Source organism: Zygosaccharomyces rouxii (assembly GCF_000026365.1).
Source record: "Zygosaccharomyces rouxii strain CBS732 chromosome D complete sequence".
Classification (NCBI taxonomy): Eukaryota; Fungi; Ascomycota; class Saccharomycetes; order Saccharomycetales; family Saccharomycetaceae; genus Zygosaccharomyces; species Zygosaccharomyces rouxii.
This window is the reverse complement of record NC_012993.1, coordinates 457,822-477,408: the sequence shown is the minus strand read 5'-3', so window position 1 is coordinate 477,408 and position 19,587 is coordinate 457,822. Positions and strand designations below refer to the sequence as shown.

Genomic DNA, 19,587 nt, shown 5'->3' with positions numbered 1-19,587 from the left:
GCTTTCGGATTTTGTATAGAAGTCTTCCAGTATAAAATACATGTCATAGTGAAATAAAATAATATAAAATAGATAACCTCATATAAGTATATCTTAAATTGTGCTACAACATTCTGTATATTCTATCTAGTGTTGAATAATATTACGTAAAAATCTTACTCAAGTTTTCTGTGTAGGTTCCCAAAGAATCATTCTAGGGAACAAAACATTAAATTTTGAATCAAAATATTCCATTTATTTCAAATAAAGAATATTATCTATTTAGGTACGGGAAAGACCCAACTTCCCGTTAAAATAAGAACAATCATCAATAAAATAAAATAAAATAAAATTATTAGTATTAAAATATTACAATAAATTAAATCTGTGACCACTCGTTATTGTAAACTTCATCAATTGTTGGTCTTTGCGAAGGATTTTTATTCAAAATCATCTTTATCAAATTGATGCACTCCTCACTCACACCTTTCGTTCCATGAAATTTCAAATTTACTTCCAAAATCTCATCAATATTGTAAAATGGATTTTCTTTAAAGACTATAGTGTACAATAGAACACCAATAGCCCAAATGTCCTGAGGCTTACCATCAAAAGGTTCTCCACTTAGTACCTCTGGTGCCGCATAATCTATGGTTCCAACAAAGACGTCAAAGGGTCCGCTTTTTACATAAGCCGCAGATCCAAAATCGATTAATTTGACAAATCCCTTGGAATCCACCACTACGTTCTCATCCTTTATGTCCCTATGAACAATTCCTTGACTGTGCAAATGCCTTATAGCTGATACGACTTGCCTGAAAATTAATTTAGCTTCATATTCTGTCATGTTTGTCTTCAATTCAATCAAATCAAATAGATCAATGCAACCTGTCTCACCATGAACTGGTGTTTCAATGTAATAATAATCGTCATCTTCAAAAAAATCTATCAACGTCAATATATTACCATCAGGATGCTTATTCAACGCAGCCATGATCTGAATCTCTGAAGGTATAGTCCCTAACTTTCTATCTCTAACCCAAGTGTCAACTAAAATTCTCTCCTTAATGATTAGCTTTATCACAACGATATACCTTTTCTTCTTATGGAGACATAAATTAACTTTTCCATAAGCACCTTCACCCATCTTCTGTAGAACAACAAAATCAGAATACTTTTTAGTATGCTTTTGAGCTCCAATGTCGTCAACAGGGGCATGCAAAAAGATTGGTTCTGCAGAATCCGAACGTGTAGATATATTATCTGATTTTACCTCTTCAGTTGGCATGGATGTAATACTCCTAATCAGGTCTTGATCTAATTTGAAATTCCCATCATTAACAAAACGCGACTTATCCCTACTATAGATCTTGGTTAACTCTAATTTACGTTGCAATTCTGAATTACCAATATCCACAGAACCATCATTTTCTACATCTACAGGATGGGAGGACTTCTCAATGGTAGTGGTAGATTTCTCATCATCTTCAATTCCAGGTTTTCTTTCAACATCATCATTATCTTTCGCGGTAGCAGTGCCTTCTTTATCATCATTATCAAGTTTTTCATCTTTATCTTTATCTTTCTCATTTTTATCATTATCATTATCGTTGGGTGAATCTGTTGATTCTTGCTTGTCATAATCACCATTTGCGCTTGTGGAATGAGATGCCATCTCTTTCAATGCAGTCAATGAAATCTTGGAGGAAGACCTTTTTGAAGAGCTACGTGAGCTTGGTGTGCTACTAACGTATGCTAATTCGTTCTCTTTCAAAATGCGTAATTGAGATGGAGTGGACGTATAATCCTTAACAACCACATCTCTTGAATGAGTTATCCATAACAAAATAACCCGGGAGCTCATGACCCTTAGCTGCAAATCTACTTTGATCTCGAACCCATCACGGTGCAACGCACCTATACCCACAGAAGTATAAAAGTTTCCAGGATCACCATTCATCTCAGCTTGAATTTTCCTAAAGAAATGTTCCGAAAGGACCAAACCTCTATTTTTCCTAGATGTTATATTCAGAGACGGACGGCTTGCCCTAATAAATTGAATCATGTTTGCAAAAGACGGTATGATATTTGTAATTGGTTTACCTGCCATATCAGCAAAATGACGACCAAACATGTTCTTGAAAATGGATTTATTTGAGCTGATTAAATTCAAAGAATGGGAATCAATTACAAACAGCCCAGCTTCATATGGTAAACTGTGAATCTTTAATTTTAATTCATCGTTGAGTATTGTCAGCGAAACGGCACCGGGTATATTATTGGAAAGATTGTTTAAAGTAAAATATCTCGTATCGTTAACATGATTAGCAACCCTAATGGGCATTGGTAAGAGATCATCATCTTCAGCCATCAATCGAGATTGCAAAACATCATCGATCAACTGAGCCAGAGACGCACTGATTTCCTTAATATCACGATGCTCATGGACAAATTTAACTGTCTTCTTTTTATTCAAATGGGGTTCTTTTTCATTACCACTGTCGTCTTTCTTACTGAGAGCATCCTCTGATGTGGATGATTTCACTGAATCACCGCCACCTTGACCCCAGAACAATTCTCCTCCTCCAGATACACTTTTGATGGAATAATCTTCTACATCCAGTAAAACGTCAACGTAGTCACAGGGTACTTTTTGGAAAACGCACACTAGCATACCATTTTTCCTTTTTGCCCAAAATGAAGCCCAAATTAAATTAGGACCACCAGTGCCATTTCCAGGTTGAGCAATCGCAACGACCTCACCAGAAAACACCAATTCTTGCCCCTCAGTGGACATGATCTTGTTCAATACGAAGTTTCTACTATCTGTGTGAATCAAGTCTAAAAGCGTAAGAGCCTTCAGGGCATTATTGGAAACTCCAAAAGTCAAACAAGCTAAATCGTTTGCAGCTTTAAAAGCCCAGGGATGTTGTTGAGAACAAGTGAAAATGGCTTGAGGTGCCACATTTTTACCTGAAGTAAAAGTATGCAATACACGACCATATTCATGACCTGGTATCCCCACGTTCAGCGGGCTCTGCGAGCCTGCATGCAGTTCTAAAAATTCCTCATCCTCATCATCGCCATCACTATCATTGTCGCTATCGCCTTCAGAATCACTGCTCTTTTCGTGATAATGTTCAAAGAACGGTTCTGCCAAACTGTCCAAAAGAGCTTTCTTTAATTGTAATGTTCGCATATCTTCTTCTTGGCCCTCTTTACCCAACATTAATTTATTAATATTTAGAAGAGAGAGCAAATGCAGATCTGTAGCATTCTCGTATTCGTTGTCCTCCAATGCCTTGTTTAAGAGAACTAATAAATCTTCCAAATCCTCCCTTTCACGACACATAGGATCGGATTTCTTCAAATATTCTAGAGGGAAAACCATGGAGGAAGCCCTCTGTAAGTTACGACGAACAGCACTTGGTGGTAAGAAAGAAGGATTCTCAGGATTTGCAGTATTAGGTGCAGTGTGATTCGCACTAGCATTTGCTGAACTATTACTGGTATTATTGACGAATGCCTTCAGGGCTGCTGCCGATGCAGTACCCTTCTGTTGAACGGTTTTACTAGAATCAGATGTCTCTGACTGCTGTACTACAGCATCACTATGATTCCTACCAAGTTCAGGACGAATGGGTGGTGCCTCCAAAATATGAGGATTCTTGATCATAATTTCCAAAGATCGTTTCAAAATGCTTAGACGAACCGCCAAGGAATTCGGAGATAAAGGATTATAGGAATAGACATGCGTAGATTTGTTCGGTAATTCATATAATTCATCCATATATACATCTGTTGTAGCATTTGACACTAAGGAATTTACCGATTGCGATTTTCCCGGACTTCCCAAAAGATTGGGCCTTGGTGGGCCTTGGTTTTGCAATTCTTTACTCAATTTATTACTTCCTTCATTTTCTAATAAGGAATCATTTGAACCATTTGAACCATTTCCTACCCGTTCCCTGTATGGCATGTATTTCGCAGACCTGCTATCGCTAGTGGTATCAACAGTGGATGAAAAAGTATTGTTATAGGTATCCAAACTATCATGTGAAGAAATCGGTGAAACAAAGTTAGGTGAACCATTGTAGCTAGACTGTCTTTCCTTTAAAGACGAATGACAAGGTGCCCCAGATTCATTATGGGTCCCAGTATAAGGCATAACGAGTGAAGGTAACCAATCTTCTCTTAAAAAAAAAAGGCTTTCAATTACCTATCGAGAAGAAGGCCTCCGAATCTTGAGCGTTTATCCAATGGTCCTATTGAACTGAAACCAATCTTTTTTTGAGCTCTTTTTACTCTTCTTTATCGGCCCACTTCAATAGTACTCCTGAACTATTATACCGATATAGGATAATCCACCTTTGTGAATTATATAAATCAATGTTTTAACCCTTGAACTCCCTTTAAGTGGCTGAATTGTGGTTCACGATGAGTTTAATGGGATCAAATGGCTTCTTGTTATGCCAATATTACGTTGTCTTTGATCAATTTTAGTAGAAGGGAAAAAAGACCGTTTAGGGCTATGGGATTTACAGAAATTAGGGCACGTGTCTAGAAATCGGAACTGTTAATTTCGGCAGTGATTTACGGTCCGGACAAAATCTGTCGCGCCACAAAATAGAATTAAATAAGAATGAAATTAATATAAACTATTATATCGTCTTCTGTGGATTTAAATGGACACAAGAAATGCCAAATGGTATAAAATGGTATAGAATGGTATCAAGTAGCTTAGAATTGATACTTTGAATGTATTCTCTAGCTTTTTTTCCTTTTCTGCCCTCAGCACTATAGCAAATCAGATATGAGTTTTGGAGGTTCTTTAATTCTTACCGGCATTGGGGCTTTCATCTACAAGTATGATCATGATCAACAATTTGAGAAACATCCTGATTCTCAATTAGCATTCAGGGATTATGGCCATAACGTTTTTAGGAAGGAAGGCGAATCACTGACTAAAAGAGTTTCAAAGGCAAGTGGGAATTTTGTTGATGAATTCTTCGATGGTAGTGCATTTTTGTACCCACACAAAGGAGTTCAAATGTTTTTAACCCACAAAACTGAATATTCCTTGAGTATACTGGGAATCTTAGCAATATACCTATTAATGTTTACCCTAGTGAGTATGTTTTATTGGGGGACCATTACACCGATGTATACAACGTTCTTTGCAGTATTTGGACCACCAGGAATGATTTTAACATGGGTCCACTCGTTTTTGCACACAAATATGTTAACAATGATGTTTATGAGATTATGCCACTTCAATAACCACATGGTCTCTACAACATTAAAATTAAAAGGCTTAGAAACTGTTTACAATAAAGACCCAATAAAATATTATGTCCCCATTTCAACATTATATTTTTGGGTATTTTATGTGCCATTAAAAATCATCAAGTATTTCCTTGGATTTATTGGGCTTTTAATCTTACTACTGATATCCTCTTTCCCACTTTTAGGTCCACCTGTTTTCCACCTGTTAATTTCACCATTCATCTCAAAGGTATATTTTACGAAGATTATGAGATTACAAGGTGTTGATAGCATTAAACGCTATAATAGAATTTTTGATCAATTTGGTCAATATGCTGCATTTGGATTAGCAGCAGGTTTGCTTGAAAATATACCATTTTTGGCAGGATTTGCATTATGTACAAATACCATTGGTGGTGCTCTATGGGGCATTGATCAAAAATTGTAGAATTTCATTATTCTTTTATAGTTGATATAATATACATAAATCTATTGGAATTCTTCTTCTCTTTTCAAACCCACCACAAACTTAGGTCAGCATTACCGCTAACACCATGGCTGATACTACTACTGTCATCCAACCTGCTGGACAACCAAAGAACAATGCATTTAAACGCATTATTGATTTTTATACTCTAGAAGCTCATTATACCAAAGATTGTATAATCCTTGTACTTTCGAATTTTACAAGTGACTTATTCACCAATATTGGTATTGTGATTTACCCATTCTTGGGGGTGTTAGAGCTGGTGAGACATGGGGATTACTACTACTTCCTCATGTCGTTTCTAGTCACATATTTGGTCGAGCTGGTATGTGTGGCATTTCTTTATTTCGTATTCCTATTCCCCTTCACAGTAGCCGCTTACGGTATATTGGGACCCATGGGATTTCCATTAGCCATAATACATGGCATTCAATTCAGTAATCTGGTGGCTTGCCATGAAGTGAGACGGGATAAAGTGCGAGGTGGCCTCAATCTACTAAGACTTATATTTACAAGGCATAAGATGTCGTCAGTACTGTTGACACCAGATACAATACATCCGAGACCTGAAGATCACGCAATACCATGGATCCACTATGTGACAACTATTGAATTTTGGGGTGGGGCCCTTCCTTCAATGACGGTACAGTACTTGATAGCGTTAGGCATCTTTATGGTCTGGTATATGGTTTCACTGATCCCGATCGTCGGTGTATTACTGCTGAAGTTCCATACAAGTCCTCATAGAGGATTCGACTACGTCTTACCGTTTTATAAGGACGTTAGGCAATACGATAAGCGTGCCTTGACCAGAATATACTACGGTGGTTATGCAAGATGGCTTCTACTTGGTGCAAGTACTGGTATACTAGAGAGTATCCCGATATTAGCAGGAGTTGCAGTATGCACCAATCTGATCGGATGTACTCTGTGGGAGATTAGCATGGTAAGAGATCATCAAGCTAAAAAGAAACCTATCTGAACCCTCCAATAGCTTTATTATTACAATCATGTGTCGCAACGTAATTCCGCTCGATGTGTTGCCAGCTTAAGATGTACTCTTACTTCTTTCTAATCAATAACATAAGTAGTAAAATAAAAAGGATAAAGTTGTTGCTTGACTAAAATGCGGTATGTCCACTGATGGTCTAACTGAGAAGAAGCTTGAACAATTGTCAAAGCTCTACCGGGATATTGTTCCTGCGTCACCGGAGACTGAATCGTTTTATTTAGAGATTCTGGTCTCTTGCGAGGGAAATCTAGAGGCTGCTGTAGAGTTGATAAACGATTCGCTAGGTGTTCAAAGGACTAGTGAAACTGATATTTTATGTGCCAAGGGGAAGCATGAAGATGAAGCAGTTTCGCCAGCTCCCAAGGTTCAAAAGAGCTTAAACAGTTTTATCAAGGATCCAAATAATAAGATTAAGTCAGTTTCTGAGGGCTCATTGGGCAAGATTTCTAATAGAGCTATTGAACTTTTTACTAAGGAAGATATTGAGACTAACATTAAATATGTTTCTGTTCACAAGAATGTTCTACCTGAGCTTTTAGCTAACAGTTTACTGAAAAAACTGTCGCAAGATAATGATAGCTTTACCCCCAATCAATTCTATCTTTTTGGCAAGAAATGTACTTCCAACCATTTGACTAAAATGTTTTCCTCTAGTGAAGAGATTTCTGCAGGTAATATCAGGATTTATTACAATTCCTATTCTTTGAGTCGTATTGCACAGTATGATGACGATTTGAAGATGGCTCAATTGCTAATCGAGGACCTAGTAAATGATTGCATTGCTCAAAGAGATCTATTGCCCTATCAAATAAGATCACCGAATTGGAAAGGCGATGTGGTATTGGTGAATCGATACTATAAGGAGAGCAATTTAGATTGGCACTCTGATAAGATGACCTCAATTGGACCTCAACCCATAATTGCATCATTGAGTCTTGGTTGTTCAAGGGAATTTAGAGTTCGAAAGAATTACCCTTCTAATTCTCAAATATACATCATAAGACCTCCACATAATACCTTGGTCATTATGCATGCCGGATTTCAGGAAGAATACAGACATTGTGTTCATGGTCACTCAAAAAATTCTCCCCTGAAGCCTCATCCAATTTCTGGTCACGTAAGAATAAATTTGACTTACCGCTGCTATTTAAGAAAGTTCTTAGATAGATGTCCAAAGTGTAAAAAGTGCGGATCACCTATGGATTTAAGGAGAGCATTCAAGGATCCAAAGACAAGGGGGCAATACATCTGGCAATGTTCAAAAAGTTATACGGGCCAAGAGTGTGGTGGTGTCATAAGAGCCAAATTTGATAACGACTCCCTTACAGTACAAAATTTTGATGAAGAAGGGTCCAGATGGTTAGCCCCAGATGATCAAGAAGCGCATTCAGCTCAGGATTTGAATTAAAGTTCTCGAAACACATAATTTATTTTTTCTGCTACCACAATGTCACCTTGTGTCAGTGTGTCGCGGAGAAAAAAAAAAAAAAAGAACACACCTATTTTAAAAAAAATGAAAACAAATTAGATAAGGTCTGACCTGAGTACAGAATTGTGTGTTTCCAAACCCATCTATAGAGTTCATGACAAATAGTACGGTTCTCGTAAGCCATTGGAAAAATTCTAGCGACAATAATGCTCTAGAAAAACCAATATCTAATATAATTCAAGGCTCACAACAGGAATTCCCTTTGGTGGTAAACTCACAGAAAAAAGAAAATTCCAAATCAAAGGAACCGTCAAATACTTCTCTCAACAAACTTTTCTCAGAACTCGTACCTACAATCAGATTGAGACGAACTCTGATCCAAAAAAATTTCCTAAACGATTTCTTCCTGGGATTTGCATTCATATATCCCGTATTGGTACGTTATGACATTTTTCTAATACCATTCGTTTTTTTCTTTACTGCAGAATGCTAACTTCACTAGGGTCTCATTGAAGTTCTAACGCACAAAATCTATTGGCGCCAACTTAGTGTGTTTGCTCTAAGTTATACAGCTACTTTCGTGACAATTGGTGCTATCTATTACGTCGTTGTTTTGCCCGCCCTCTTGGCGTGGGCTGTTATGACTTTAGGTCCTCTAGGATTTATACTTGTACACATTCAATGGCTTTTACAAACAAATGCTCTTACCGCACTTGTTTGTCGAAAAATTATATTAACCTATATCAGTAACCAAATTTTTGATACAACACTCTACTTACATGGTCAAAGTGAATTTTTAGCAAGGGCGAAATTTATAACCGTCTCTGCAGATTCTGATAATAGAATTCATTGGTCTATGGCGGAATTTTGGAGCTTTGTAGTCCCTCTATGGATTTTAAATATCATGAGAAAAATATTGGTAGCGGTTATATTAGCAGGAATATCTCTTATACCATTAATTGGACCGCCAATTGTAAACCAATTGATCAGTTCAAGGAGAGCTTCTTCTTACATGGGCAGATATTTCGTTCTCAGTGGTACAGATCCAATGGCGGCCAAAAATTACGAATATGAACATTTAGGATTATTTTACAGTTTTGGTATGGCTGCAGGTATTTTAGAATTTTTACCTTTATTTTCAATCATCACCATGACTAGCAATACAGTAGGTGCTGCTAGATGGAGTATAGATATTATAAAGAAAAAACGTTCTTAAATAATGTATCCATAATACATAAGACGTCCTCTAAAAAGTAAAAACAAAATCAATACAAGACCAAGCTATCTACGCAACCAAATCCTGCTGCTACACCCCCCTCATTCGAACTGTTGAATTTTGATCTCAATAACCATCCAGAGTATTGGTTATAATGAATTTCGGATTCATCAAAGAGAACACATCCAAAAATTCCCAATTCACTTAAAATGGGCTCTTTATAATATTCTGAACCACGTAAAACAACATTTTTCTTGTTAGGTTCTGGTTGGATCAATTCCATCAAGATATATGCGGCCCAATCCTTTTCATCCATTTTCCTCAAGGCATCCGGTATATCGTTTTTGTAAATATTATTACCACCACCTTCACGCTGTGGCTTTAAAACGTAATTGAAAGGTTGTTCAAAGGCCAATCGCTTACCTTCTCTACCTAGTGATGAATCATCTAAAGGATAAATGTTAACAAATGTTGATAGTAATTGGCTTCTTGATGACTCATCTGGAACAAATTGAGCTAAAATATCAGGATTGGTTAACAACTGTTGGATCTTCTTTGTACCTGACAATTGTATTAAAAGATCTGGTGCCTTTATCGCATAACTAGTTTCCAAGATTAATCTGTTTTCCCAAGATTCTTCAGTTTTAAAATCTGCAGGTGAATATGCAGACCTAAACCAAATAACGGCAATTTCTTGACCACTCTTCTTCCAATATAACCTTCTACTATCAGGCTCCAGAAATGTATGTGTCTTTACTTGTTCAAGTGTAAATCTAACGGTTTGTATGCCATGGCTCTGCAACAAATTGTATTCAACTATCCGTTGATCAAAAACATTTCTCTCACCATCTTGTACAACAAATGCCACAACTGGATTTGGTTGGCGGGGTTCATAGTGCTCCACTGCTGTTGCCAATGCATCTGCTAATTTGATAGCAGACTCTGATACAGGGATTTCGTTTGAATAAAATTCTGAACCTCTATCAGGAGAATATTTACCAGAATCGTTTAAAAAATTATGCAATTGACCAACTTTAGAGGATAATCCACCAAAGGATACCGAAATGGTATTGAATTCCACTTGTTTGATTTCGTCATGCCTTTTATCTATCAAGTAATCTGATCTAAAGACACCTAATCTTAGCTTTTGACTATAACCTTGTTTTGAAGCCTTTTGATACAATCCCCATAATCTCCCAGTAAATTCAGAATCAAATTCAGCTAGCTTAGAAGATTCATTGGTAAGCCAATTTTCATTTCCATCTCTAGAGACATTACAGTACAATTCATTATACGCCTTCTGAACAGCAATTGCATCTTGAAAACTCCGTCTTGGCACAGGCGTTGGATATAATGTTGTGGGGGCTACTGATACGCTTTCCAATTTGAAATTCGGTGGATACATGATCAATCCGTTGCTCAATGACCATTGATATATCTCTGGTAACAAGTCCCTCTTTATAACATCATCTGACAAGTTAGGCGTTTCTGTGGAAGCCATTGTAATACAAACTTATTTCAATGCACCTAAAGTATCTAACGGAATACTAATATCTAGCAGGTTTTTAACCTTTTAACCTCTTAAAACTTCCCCTTTATGCGGTTGTCTTCAATGTCTTCAACTTAGTCAGCTCGATGCCGACCTCTTAAAAGAGCAAGGAAAAGTACATACTAATAAAGTCTGTAAATAACTTTCATGAAATAAATTACAATTACAAAACTGCAAGTAATATGTAAAGGAATTCTGATAGATTACGATAAGAACTGTAATGCTCTCTTGAGTTCCCCCCTAAACTTTTTTTGTTGGTACTTAATAATAATCCATTCTTGATCTCGTTCTGTTGATTATTCCTACTCCGACAACATCCTAGTTGATTAGTTTCGATCTCCCCTTATTCTTCTTCCACCATCTAATGCCAATTGATCAATAAATGCAGATTAAATCAGGTTCATTTGAATTTCGAATATAATTTCGAAAAGAAAAATCAATACTGAAAAATTCAATAAAAAGATCACGGCTGCTCCAGTTTAGCCCAATAATTCCAATCCCATACGTTAGTTGACGGTACACCAGTATTCATTAGCTGTTTGGTATCTGAGTCTCCTCCATACCTCGTAACGAACATATCCTCCGGAGAATCTATCTTAACTTTCTTAGAATCACTCATTAAAGAGGAGGAAGGTGAATTAGCCGAATTAGCCGGACTTATTTCTAGCTCCTCCAACTTTCTCTTCCTAGCATTTATCTGGCTGGATCCTACAACAGCGCCATCAGAGACAGATCTCGAGATACCAAATGGATCGTTGAAATTCATCGTCATGATGTCGCTTGTACCGTAGACATCCTTAAAGACAGATCCTAGAGCGTCGGAAGGAACTTGATAACTTTGTGATTTAGGATTTGTCTTACTTTCCATGACTAACTTGTTATTATCTTTAATGGAGACGAGCACGACATCCTGATCTCTAGCTTTTTGAGCCATTTTACTCAGCTTCTTCTTCCCAGTGCCATTGACTTGATCCACCACTGCAGGGGGAATAGTCATAACAGCTTCCACATTAGCATCCTTAACGCCAATACAATCGGCTAAAGTTGATAAAAACATATCCAGAGGCGATTTACCAAAAACTTCTTGGCGATGCTTAAACCTTGAGATAATTTCTGCCTTCCTGATGTTCATTTTTCTCAAAGCATCCTCCTCTTCTTCGAAGGGATGGTTATCTGTGTTAGATGCTGTTGCTTGAACTTGTGAAATAGATGGTACAGTTAATGGAGATGGTGTCTTATGATTTGCCACAGCCAATGGTTTACCATTCAATGGAGATATACCATCACCAACGTTTAACACACCAGGTGTAGCTGACCCGCTCCCTGTCGGTGGGGGTACCACTACAGGAGTATTCATGTTAGATTGAGATGCATTAGGCGAAGGTTTTAAACTATTAGATCTAGCCTTCGTAAAATTACCTGTAGCGGCAGCTTTGGCTAACTCTCTCTTTGGAGACATACCAGTAGTAGCACCAGTAGGTGGTGAGCCTTTGGCAAGATTGGGAGAACCCATAAAATCGAGCCCCAATCCAGTTCTAGGAGCTTCCACACCCACAGCAGAACCAGCAGACATCCCCATACTTGCATCTGACAATGGCGGTTGGTAATTAGTAGCACCTGCAGCATTGACACCAGGAGTACCATTGGCACTTGGATTTGACATATTTGTTACAGCATTTTGGGCAGCAAGCGCTATGTTACTGTTAGTTGGAGGGACCTTAGGAACAGGTTGTTGCTGGACCTGTTGTTGCTGCTGCATCTGTTGCTGTTGACGTTGCTTCTGTTGCATCTGCTGCTGGATCTGTTGCAATGAACCTTGCACCCTCTGTTGCTGCTGAGATATATTAAGACCTGCCTGAGTATTACCAGCAGCTTGCTGCTGAACTGCCAACTTCTGCTTCTGTTGCTGCAGCTGTTGTTGTTGCTGGATCAACTGTTGTCTTCTTAGCAATTGAATCTTCATACTTTCCCAATACTTCTTATATTTGATCACCAATTTTTCTACAGTATCCAGCTTGACCACGTAAATTTCCTTTGCACATTTTTCCAAGATTTCTTTGACAAATATTCTCAATTGTAAGACTTCTTTCAAGAAATTTTCACTCTTGGTAAAAACGTAGACTTGGGGGGCATAATTACTAACTTGCGCAAACAGTTGTTGATTTATCTGTAACATACGTTTAATTTCGTCCCTTTCTTGAGGTGATAAAGTATTGGTCAAGTCCGATAATCTAAGAGGAGTTCTGGCGGCATCTGCAGATATTCTCTTGACCACTTCCACATCTTGTGGAGTAGGTGCAAAAGCTTGTAGGACAGACGGCCTTGCCTGCGGTTGTGCCATTCTATTAGGTTGTTGAATAGGAGCCCCACCCTGGGCAGCAGCAGCAGCAGCATTGTTTCTTAAATTGGCTTGGTTATATTGAGCATTCAATGCTCCTTGTGAAGGCATGGAATTATGCACATTAGGGGTACCATTATTAGGAGGGCCTCCACCACCAGAACCACCAGCAGGGGCACCTGCGATCGTTGAGCTACTGGGACGACCACCTGTAGGGGCACCGCCAGCGGGGCCAGCTGTACCTACACCAGCTGAAGGTTGAGATTGTAACGAAACTGAATGGCGTTGATTATTAGGTGCTGCATGCTGTTGTGGAGTAGCTCCGCTAGCGGCCATTTGTGCCAATCTCACATTCTGGATCTTCTTAATGGCCTTGTGATTAATATATTTTCTAATGAAATTCTGCCTGTTTGAATCAGTCATATTATTACCAAACTGAGTCTTTTGAAAATTCTTACAGGCTTCCATAGCTTCATGTAAAAGAGCCCTTTGCTCCTCTGGGGTAAAAATTTGATTGATCTGACTTAACATGTTTGGAAATTCACCTTCTGATTTGACTGATCTACCTTGCTGTTGTTGGGCTTGCTGCTGCTGCTGCTGCTGTTGCAATCTCTGCTGCTGAGCATGTTGTTGTTGTTGCTGCTGCTGTTGTAAAGTTGTAGGCTGCTGCTGCTGCTGCTGCTGCTGTTGTTGTTGTTGTTGCTGCTGCTGCTGTTGAAGACCACCTTGATGCTGCTGAGCCAATTGCTGTGGGGTAGGTCCTTGAGACTGTTGTGATTGCAGACCATTCACTCCAGCCATACGTTGTTGATGCAACTGTTCCTGTTGTTGTAAGTTCATTCTATTATTCACACTGGCTTGTTGTAAACGAGATTTGTATAAAAGCTGTTGATGTAATCTGTAAATCTCTTTGGCAATTTGCATATCCTGTGCCGTGAGCCTTTTTTGTTGCGCCAGTTCTGTGATCTGTTGCCAAGTATTAACACCTGGAGGAATGTTTGGTATCCTTTGTAACAATTCTCTAGGAATAATTGCAACTTTCATTTGATTGATCAACTGTTGATGTTGTGCTGAGAGCTGTGGTGTCTGAGGTTGCCCATGAAGTTGTTGCTGCTGCTGTTGTGCCTGCTGTTGCTGCTGCTGTTGATTTCTCAATTGTTGTTGAGCCTGTTGACGCACCTGCGCCTGTTGATTTAAAAACATATGGGAATTCATATTCAAGGTATTTGGAACAAATCCACCATTAGCAGCCATTCCAGCTTGTTGTAACCTTTGTTGCTGTTGTTGTTGCTGTTGTGTGAGCATTGCTCTATTAACAGCACCCATCGAAACGGCCGAAGCAGCAGCTTTCTTGCGAGTGTCCCTAGTGTTACGCATCGCATTGACTTTCTCTCTCATGCTATCCATATATTCTTTCTTTGAAGAACTCTTGGCATACAATGCAGCTTCGAAATTTTTGGCGTGAACCTTCATCTTCTCAGCAATATCACTGTTTCCCCCATTAATGTCATTGATATCCATTAGCACCTGCAACAGATCCTGTACGTTCCTGGATCGCTCCTCCAAACTCAGCGTATCCTTTCCGCCTGAGCTCATAACTGGGTCTTCCCAAACGGTCCTGTATTATGTGTGATGCCTGATTGAACTACCTTGTACTCGTACTCGTACTTATACTTATACTTCTTCTACTTCGTGTTCTCCTCACTTGATGCTACTCCTGTTACTAATATTACTTGTGATTACTATTCTTCTCTTTCGTTGCTTTGTCGATTATCGAGAGTAAATAATTTTATCACGTACCAAGTTCTTCCTGATACTCGGACTCACCTTTCCTAATTTCTTTTTTTATTTTTTTTTTTGATTTTTTCTCAAATCAAATCCCTTCACCTGTTTTTACTTCCACCCGATCTGCAGTTAAGCTGTTTCGTCAAGCCCAATCTAGAGAATTTTTCGCACAATACCAGAAGAAATCAAAGAGGTTTGCAAATGGAGAGCACTCTGACTTTGATTCGATAAAATACACACCTGTTCTACTTCTTACTCTCAATGGTCTGAGTAGGTCAACAGGCGTTTCGGTATACCAAAAGAGCGAAAAAAAGAATGCCAACGCAATGCAATGCAAGTACACGTGTTTCACAAGACTGAATAGTCCCAAACACGGTAAAAAATTCTTGAGCAATATTCACTAGGTCAATCTTGGTAATAGTAGCGACGCAGTCGATCAACGGCTGTGCTGTCCCTTGGTACTACTTGATTGATGTCCTTCACCTCGACAAAGGAGAGAAAAAAGTAGCGATTTTATACTTTCTTTCAACTCTAATTAGCTCCAATCAATGCTAATCTGTCTCTGACTAGCTGCTTCCTGAACCCGTTTCCAACCAAGATATTTTGAGATGGAAAACTTCTTTCTATTAACGTTTCTTGATCAGGGCGGTTAAAATGGGAGAGGATCCCAGTTTTCTAAATTGATCCTGGTGTCAACCTATTGAAGAAGACTATTTCGATCCTATCTTACTATAATCCCTTTTATAATGGAAAAGAGATCTGGTGGCAAATGTTTTATGGAGTCAAAAGTGAGGTACAGGTCCCTTAGTTAGACGCCATCAACCTTATCCTGCTCCCTTTTAATTGAGGGGGAGAAGGAGATCAAAAAAAAAATTAAATTAAGGGAGCACCAGCTCCGTTTATAGTGACAATCATATACTACTTAGGCGGCTAAATAATAGTTTTCTCTAGTATCGTCAAAAAAAGCTTTCTCACTTCTTGGCCTCATCATAGATAATATCCTCTAAGATATCACTAACCTTATTTTCGATGGCATCTTGAGCCTTCTTGTCATCCTCTGAGACGTGGAAATCTAAATCTAGCTTATTCTTGGCCAATTGGAATATTTTTTCTTCTATAGAGTCCTTCGTAACCAGTGTGGTAATGGTAACCTCTTTGGTCTGTCCAACACGGTGAGATCTATCAGCTGCCTGACGATCATCATGTGGGTTAAAACTTTGATCAAAAATAATGACATTGTTGGCACATACCAAATTAATACCAAAACCACCTGCCTTTGTCGATAAAATAAATATTGGAATTTTTTCATCTTCGTAAAATTTATCAATTAGGGACTGACGATCATTTACTTGAGTAGATCCGTCTAGTCGTAGAAATTTGTAGTTTAAAGTGGACAGAACCAATTCAAGGATATCCAACATTTGTGTAAAAAGTGAAAATATGAGAACCTTCTCTTTCTTTTCCACGATGATGTGGTGGAGAATTTCACACAACTTATCAATCTTACCTGATTGCATCCATTCGTTATTTTGTAGTTTAAATTTGGATAAAGTATCTGGGAAATTACGAGAAAGTTTGTGTAGTTCAAAGTCTGTCATGTAGCTCATATCTTCCATAATGTACTGTCTATTACCATTCTCTGCATAGTCTGGTTCATCTAAAATAGCATCACTCATCTTACTAATGACTTCGTCTGTGTATAAATGGCGGAATAACAAGGGGTGCAATGCCGCTTTCCTCAGGGCCATGATCAAATTTTTAGAGCTCGAAGATTGTACTTTAGCCTTTTCCTTTGAGTCCTTGGGAAAGACACCATCCTTGACCATTTGACGATGTTCCATTACCAATCTAATTTCTTCATTGTAAATGGTACGCTGCTGTTTGTTCATTTCACACATTTCCACTTTACGATGCTTGCCCGGTAAATGTTTGAGCACTTGGTCTTTACGTCTACGTAGAATGAAAGGTTTCATCATAGTCTTAGCCCTGTTGATGGCCTCCTGGGCAAGTAATGGGTTAAAATCCTTGTTATTATCGGTAGTACGTGCTCTTTGTTTGAAGATGGATGCTAGGTGCTCTTTCTTGGATTCGAAAAGTGATGGCATGATAAATTCTAAAAGGGACATTAGCTCTTTCAAGTTATTTTGTAACGGTGTACCTGTTAACAAAAGACGGAAGTTCCCTTGAATTCTCATCAGTTTGGAGAATCTCTCAGATAGCGAATTCTTTAACATGTGCCCCTCGTCATAAACCACTGCATTGAAGTAACAATTTCTCAAAAAAGAAATATCGTATTTATTACCAGCGGCTAAATTGTAAGTTGTCACAACGACGTCGTATTGGCCAACATTCTTTTCGAGAATTTCACGTAAATCAGCTCTTTCCTGTTGAGAACCATAATAAGGTTCAATTTTTAGTACAGGACAGAATTTTTGAAATTCTCTTAGCCAATTTTCCAAAGTTGAAGAAGGAACAACCACCAAATGAGGACCAGGTTCATTGATCTGTTTCAAATATGCTAAAAATGCTATCACTTGAAGAGTCTTACCCAAACCCATATCATCTGCCAAGATACATGACATATTATTGTGATAAAGTAGGTTTAACCAATTGATACCCGTCTGTTGATAATCTTTTAATTCTAAATCTTCGGATAATAGAAGTGGTTTCCCCTTGAAAAATTTAACTAAACCCCTTTGTTGTGCCGTAGGTTTATTCTTATGATTCGTTACATCATTATTTCTTCTTCTACCACGATGGCCGTAATCTTCGTCTTCATCCTCACTTTCTTGAAATTCTACATCGCCATCGGCATCTTCATCAGCTTCCTCTTCTTCCTCATCCTCACCGATCTCAGCAAACTCTGGATCACTCTTGGCGGTTTTCCCTGTCTGTATGTTAGTTTTTTCGGTACCTTCACCACTATTAGGCATACTAGGTGCTGGTGTAGATGAACTACTAACTGCTTTATCGTCAAATTCTTCCACGACTGCACCATCTTCAGAATCAACGCTCATGAAATCTAATTCACCATTCTTATCACTATGCTCTAAATCTATACCCCATCGCCTCATATGAGATCCTATTAATTTACCATAAGTTGAACATTTCTTAATCAAAGAGTCTATCGCATTATAACCTTTAATACTTTGGTTAATTTTTTCTAATACACGTTCACCTTCTTTCTTTTGCTGAACACGTCTACCCTTCTTCTTTTGAGCTTCTTGTGCCTTTTTCTCTTGCTCCGATACCGTTAGCAGTTCCAACTGTGAGAATGTGTACAAACTATTGTACGGCCTCTTTGAAATAATGATATTGGCCTTTTCCATTGATGTTTCACCTAAATCTGCCACATCACTAGCATCCGCTGTGTTTAAGAAATGCAAAATCTGTTCGTCTATATTTACTTCTGGAGTTCTTTCCTCATACTCATCAGCACTACCTTCTTCATCACCACTCATTTCTTCTTCAGCTGTTGCTTCACCATCCGAACCACCACGTTTCTTCATTTTCATGTGGTTCTCTCTGGCTTTATCCAACTGTGTGGGCTTCTTTTTATCGTGGAAATCATCAGCTCTAACCAATTTCCTCCTCTTCGTAGTAGGTGGTTGAGATTTAATACCTAATTTCGCTAGAGATTCTTCATCAATGACCAGAGAATCTGTCATCGTTGGACGTACTTTCTGATTCATCACATTGGAATAACGATCAAAAATCGAAGTCTTCTGCCTTTCTACAGTTATCTTTGAAGAATCGTTTTTCTTAATAGAGCTCAATCTGCTAGTAGCCATTGGTGAATTATGCTGCAGCTGCAGCTGCTGAGAAAACTGACCACTACCGGTTTTCCTCTTGTTAGAACTGACAGACCAATTCTGTCTTTGGCTTCGAATTCTATTCAATCTCTCTCTCGCTAGCTTTGCATTGAACAAATTGGATTTAAACACCGCCTGAACCAATGTAGGTGAAAAATCAGGAAACTCACCCGACAGTATTGCCAACTGAGTCTCGGGATTCGCCGTTACATTTGCAGGTAATTCACCATTCGGCCTCTGCTTATCATCTTTACCTTGATTATTCCCTGGAGTAAAACTAAATCTGTCTCGCAGCAGTGATGTTGTATCGGTGTGATTATTCCTCATACCAGCAGCATCTTGAGATTCCTGCTCTTGTTTCAGCGGCGATGATGAAAGCATCCTGGTAGTATTGGGGGAAGAGGATTCAGGAACCTGCACTTCATCGTCTTGTTCACTCATACTGGTGGGTAACGGAAATACAGAATTAATGTATCCAACTTTTTGCAAACGAACTTAGATATGCTCTTGTATCTGCAGGTTGTCTTGGCTCAAATGCCTTTATCTTTGATGTACACTTAGAAGCTTCAAAAGATAATTGAAAAATTTTAATACAAGACCTACCTACACTTTCAAGCAGACTTACGTGTTATAGGTACACGAAAAAAAAAAAAAGGAATTAAGAAAAAAGGCTCGATGAATTCAATAGATACTCACACTAATACGATGAATAAGG

The 19,587-nt window shown here is 38.4% G+C and overlaps 8 protein-coding genes across 8 annotated transcripts; 4 read left to right on the top strand and 4 right to left on the bottom strand.

Annotated features, from left to right (window-relative positions):
• Positions 1-358: 358 nt before the first annotated feature.
• Positions 359-4,147, bottom strand: ZYRO0D05500g (serine/threonine-protein kinase; the record flags this gene model as incomplete). Its single annotated transcript, XM_002496628.1, has 1 exon — positions 359-4,147. One exon carries the CDS (start codon positions 4,145-4,147, stop codon positions 359-361), a length of 3,789 nt encoding a protein of 1,262 aa, XP_002496673.1.
• A 645-nt stretch (positions 4,148-4,792) lies between these two features.
• LDS1 (Lds1p) lies at positions 4,793-5,692 on the top strand (the record flags this gene model as incomplete). The annotated part of the gene is made up of 1 exon (XM_002496627.1): positions 4,793-5,692. The coding sequence occupies one exon, from the start codon at positions 4,793-4,795 to the stop codon at positions 5,690-5,692; it is 900 nt and encodes a 299-aa protein (XP_002496672.1).
• Positions 5,693-5,798: 106 nt separating this feature from the next.
• ZYRO0D05456g (uncharacterized protein) lies at positions 5,799-6,713 on the top strand (the record flags this gene model as incomplete). Its single annotated transcript, XM_002496626.1, has 1 exon — positions 5,799-6,713. The coding sequence occupies one exon, from the start codon at positions 5,799-5,801 to the stop codon at positions 6,711-6,713; it is 915 nt and encodes a 304-aa protein (XP_002496671.1).
• Positions 6,714-6,864: 151 nt separating this feature from the next.
• Positions 6,865-8,151, top strand: ZYRO0D05434g (uncharacterized protein; the record flags this gene model as incomplete). The annotated part of the gene is made up of 1 exon (XM_002496625.1): positions 6,865-8,151. The coding sequence occupies one exon, from the start codon at positions 6,865-6,867 to the stop codon at positions 8,149-8,151; it is 1,287 nt and encodes a 428-aa protein (XP_002496670.1).
• Positions 8,152-8,812: 661 nt separating this feature from the next.
• Positions 8,813-9,388, top strand: RRT8 (Rrt8p; the record flags this gene model as incomplete). Its single annotated transcript, XM_002496624.1, has 1 exon — positions 8,813-9,388. One exon carries the CDS (start codon positions 8,813-8,815, stop codon positions 9,386-9,388), a length of 576 nt encoding a protein of 191 aa, XP_002496669.1.
• Positions 9,389-9,437: 49 nt separating this feature from the next.
• Positions 9,438-10,889, bottom strand: GSH2 (glutathione synthase; the record flags this gene model as incomplete). The annotated part of the gene is made up of 1 exon (XM_002496623.1): positions 9,438-10,889. The coding sequence occupies one exon, from the start codon at positions 10,887-10,889 to the stop codon at positions 9,438-9,440; it is 1,452 nt and encodes a 483-aa protein (XP_002496668.1).
• A 511-nt stretch (positions 10,890-11,400) lies between these two features.
• On the bottom strand, positions 11,401-14,871 carry GAL11 (Gal11p; the record flags this gene model as incomplete). Its single annotated transcript, XM_002496622.1, has 1 exon — positions 11,401-14,871. One exon carries the CDS (start codon positions 14,869-14,871, stop codon positions 11,401-11,403), a length of 3,471 nt encoding a protein of 1,156 aa, XP_002496667.1.
• Positions 14,872-16,031: 1,160 nt separating this feature from the next.
• Positions 16,032-19,313, bottom strand: FUN30 (DNA-dependent ATPase FUN30; the record flags this gene model as incomplete). The annotated part of the gene is made up of 1 exon (XM_002496621.1): positions 16,032-19,313. The coding sequence occupies one exon, from the start codon at positions 19,311-19,313 to the stop codon at positions 16,032-16,034; it is 3,282 nt and encodes a 1,093-aa protein (XP_002496666.1).
• Between the last annotated feature and the right edge of the window lie 274 nt (positions 19,314-19,587).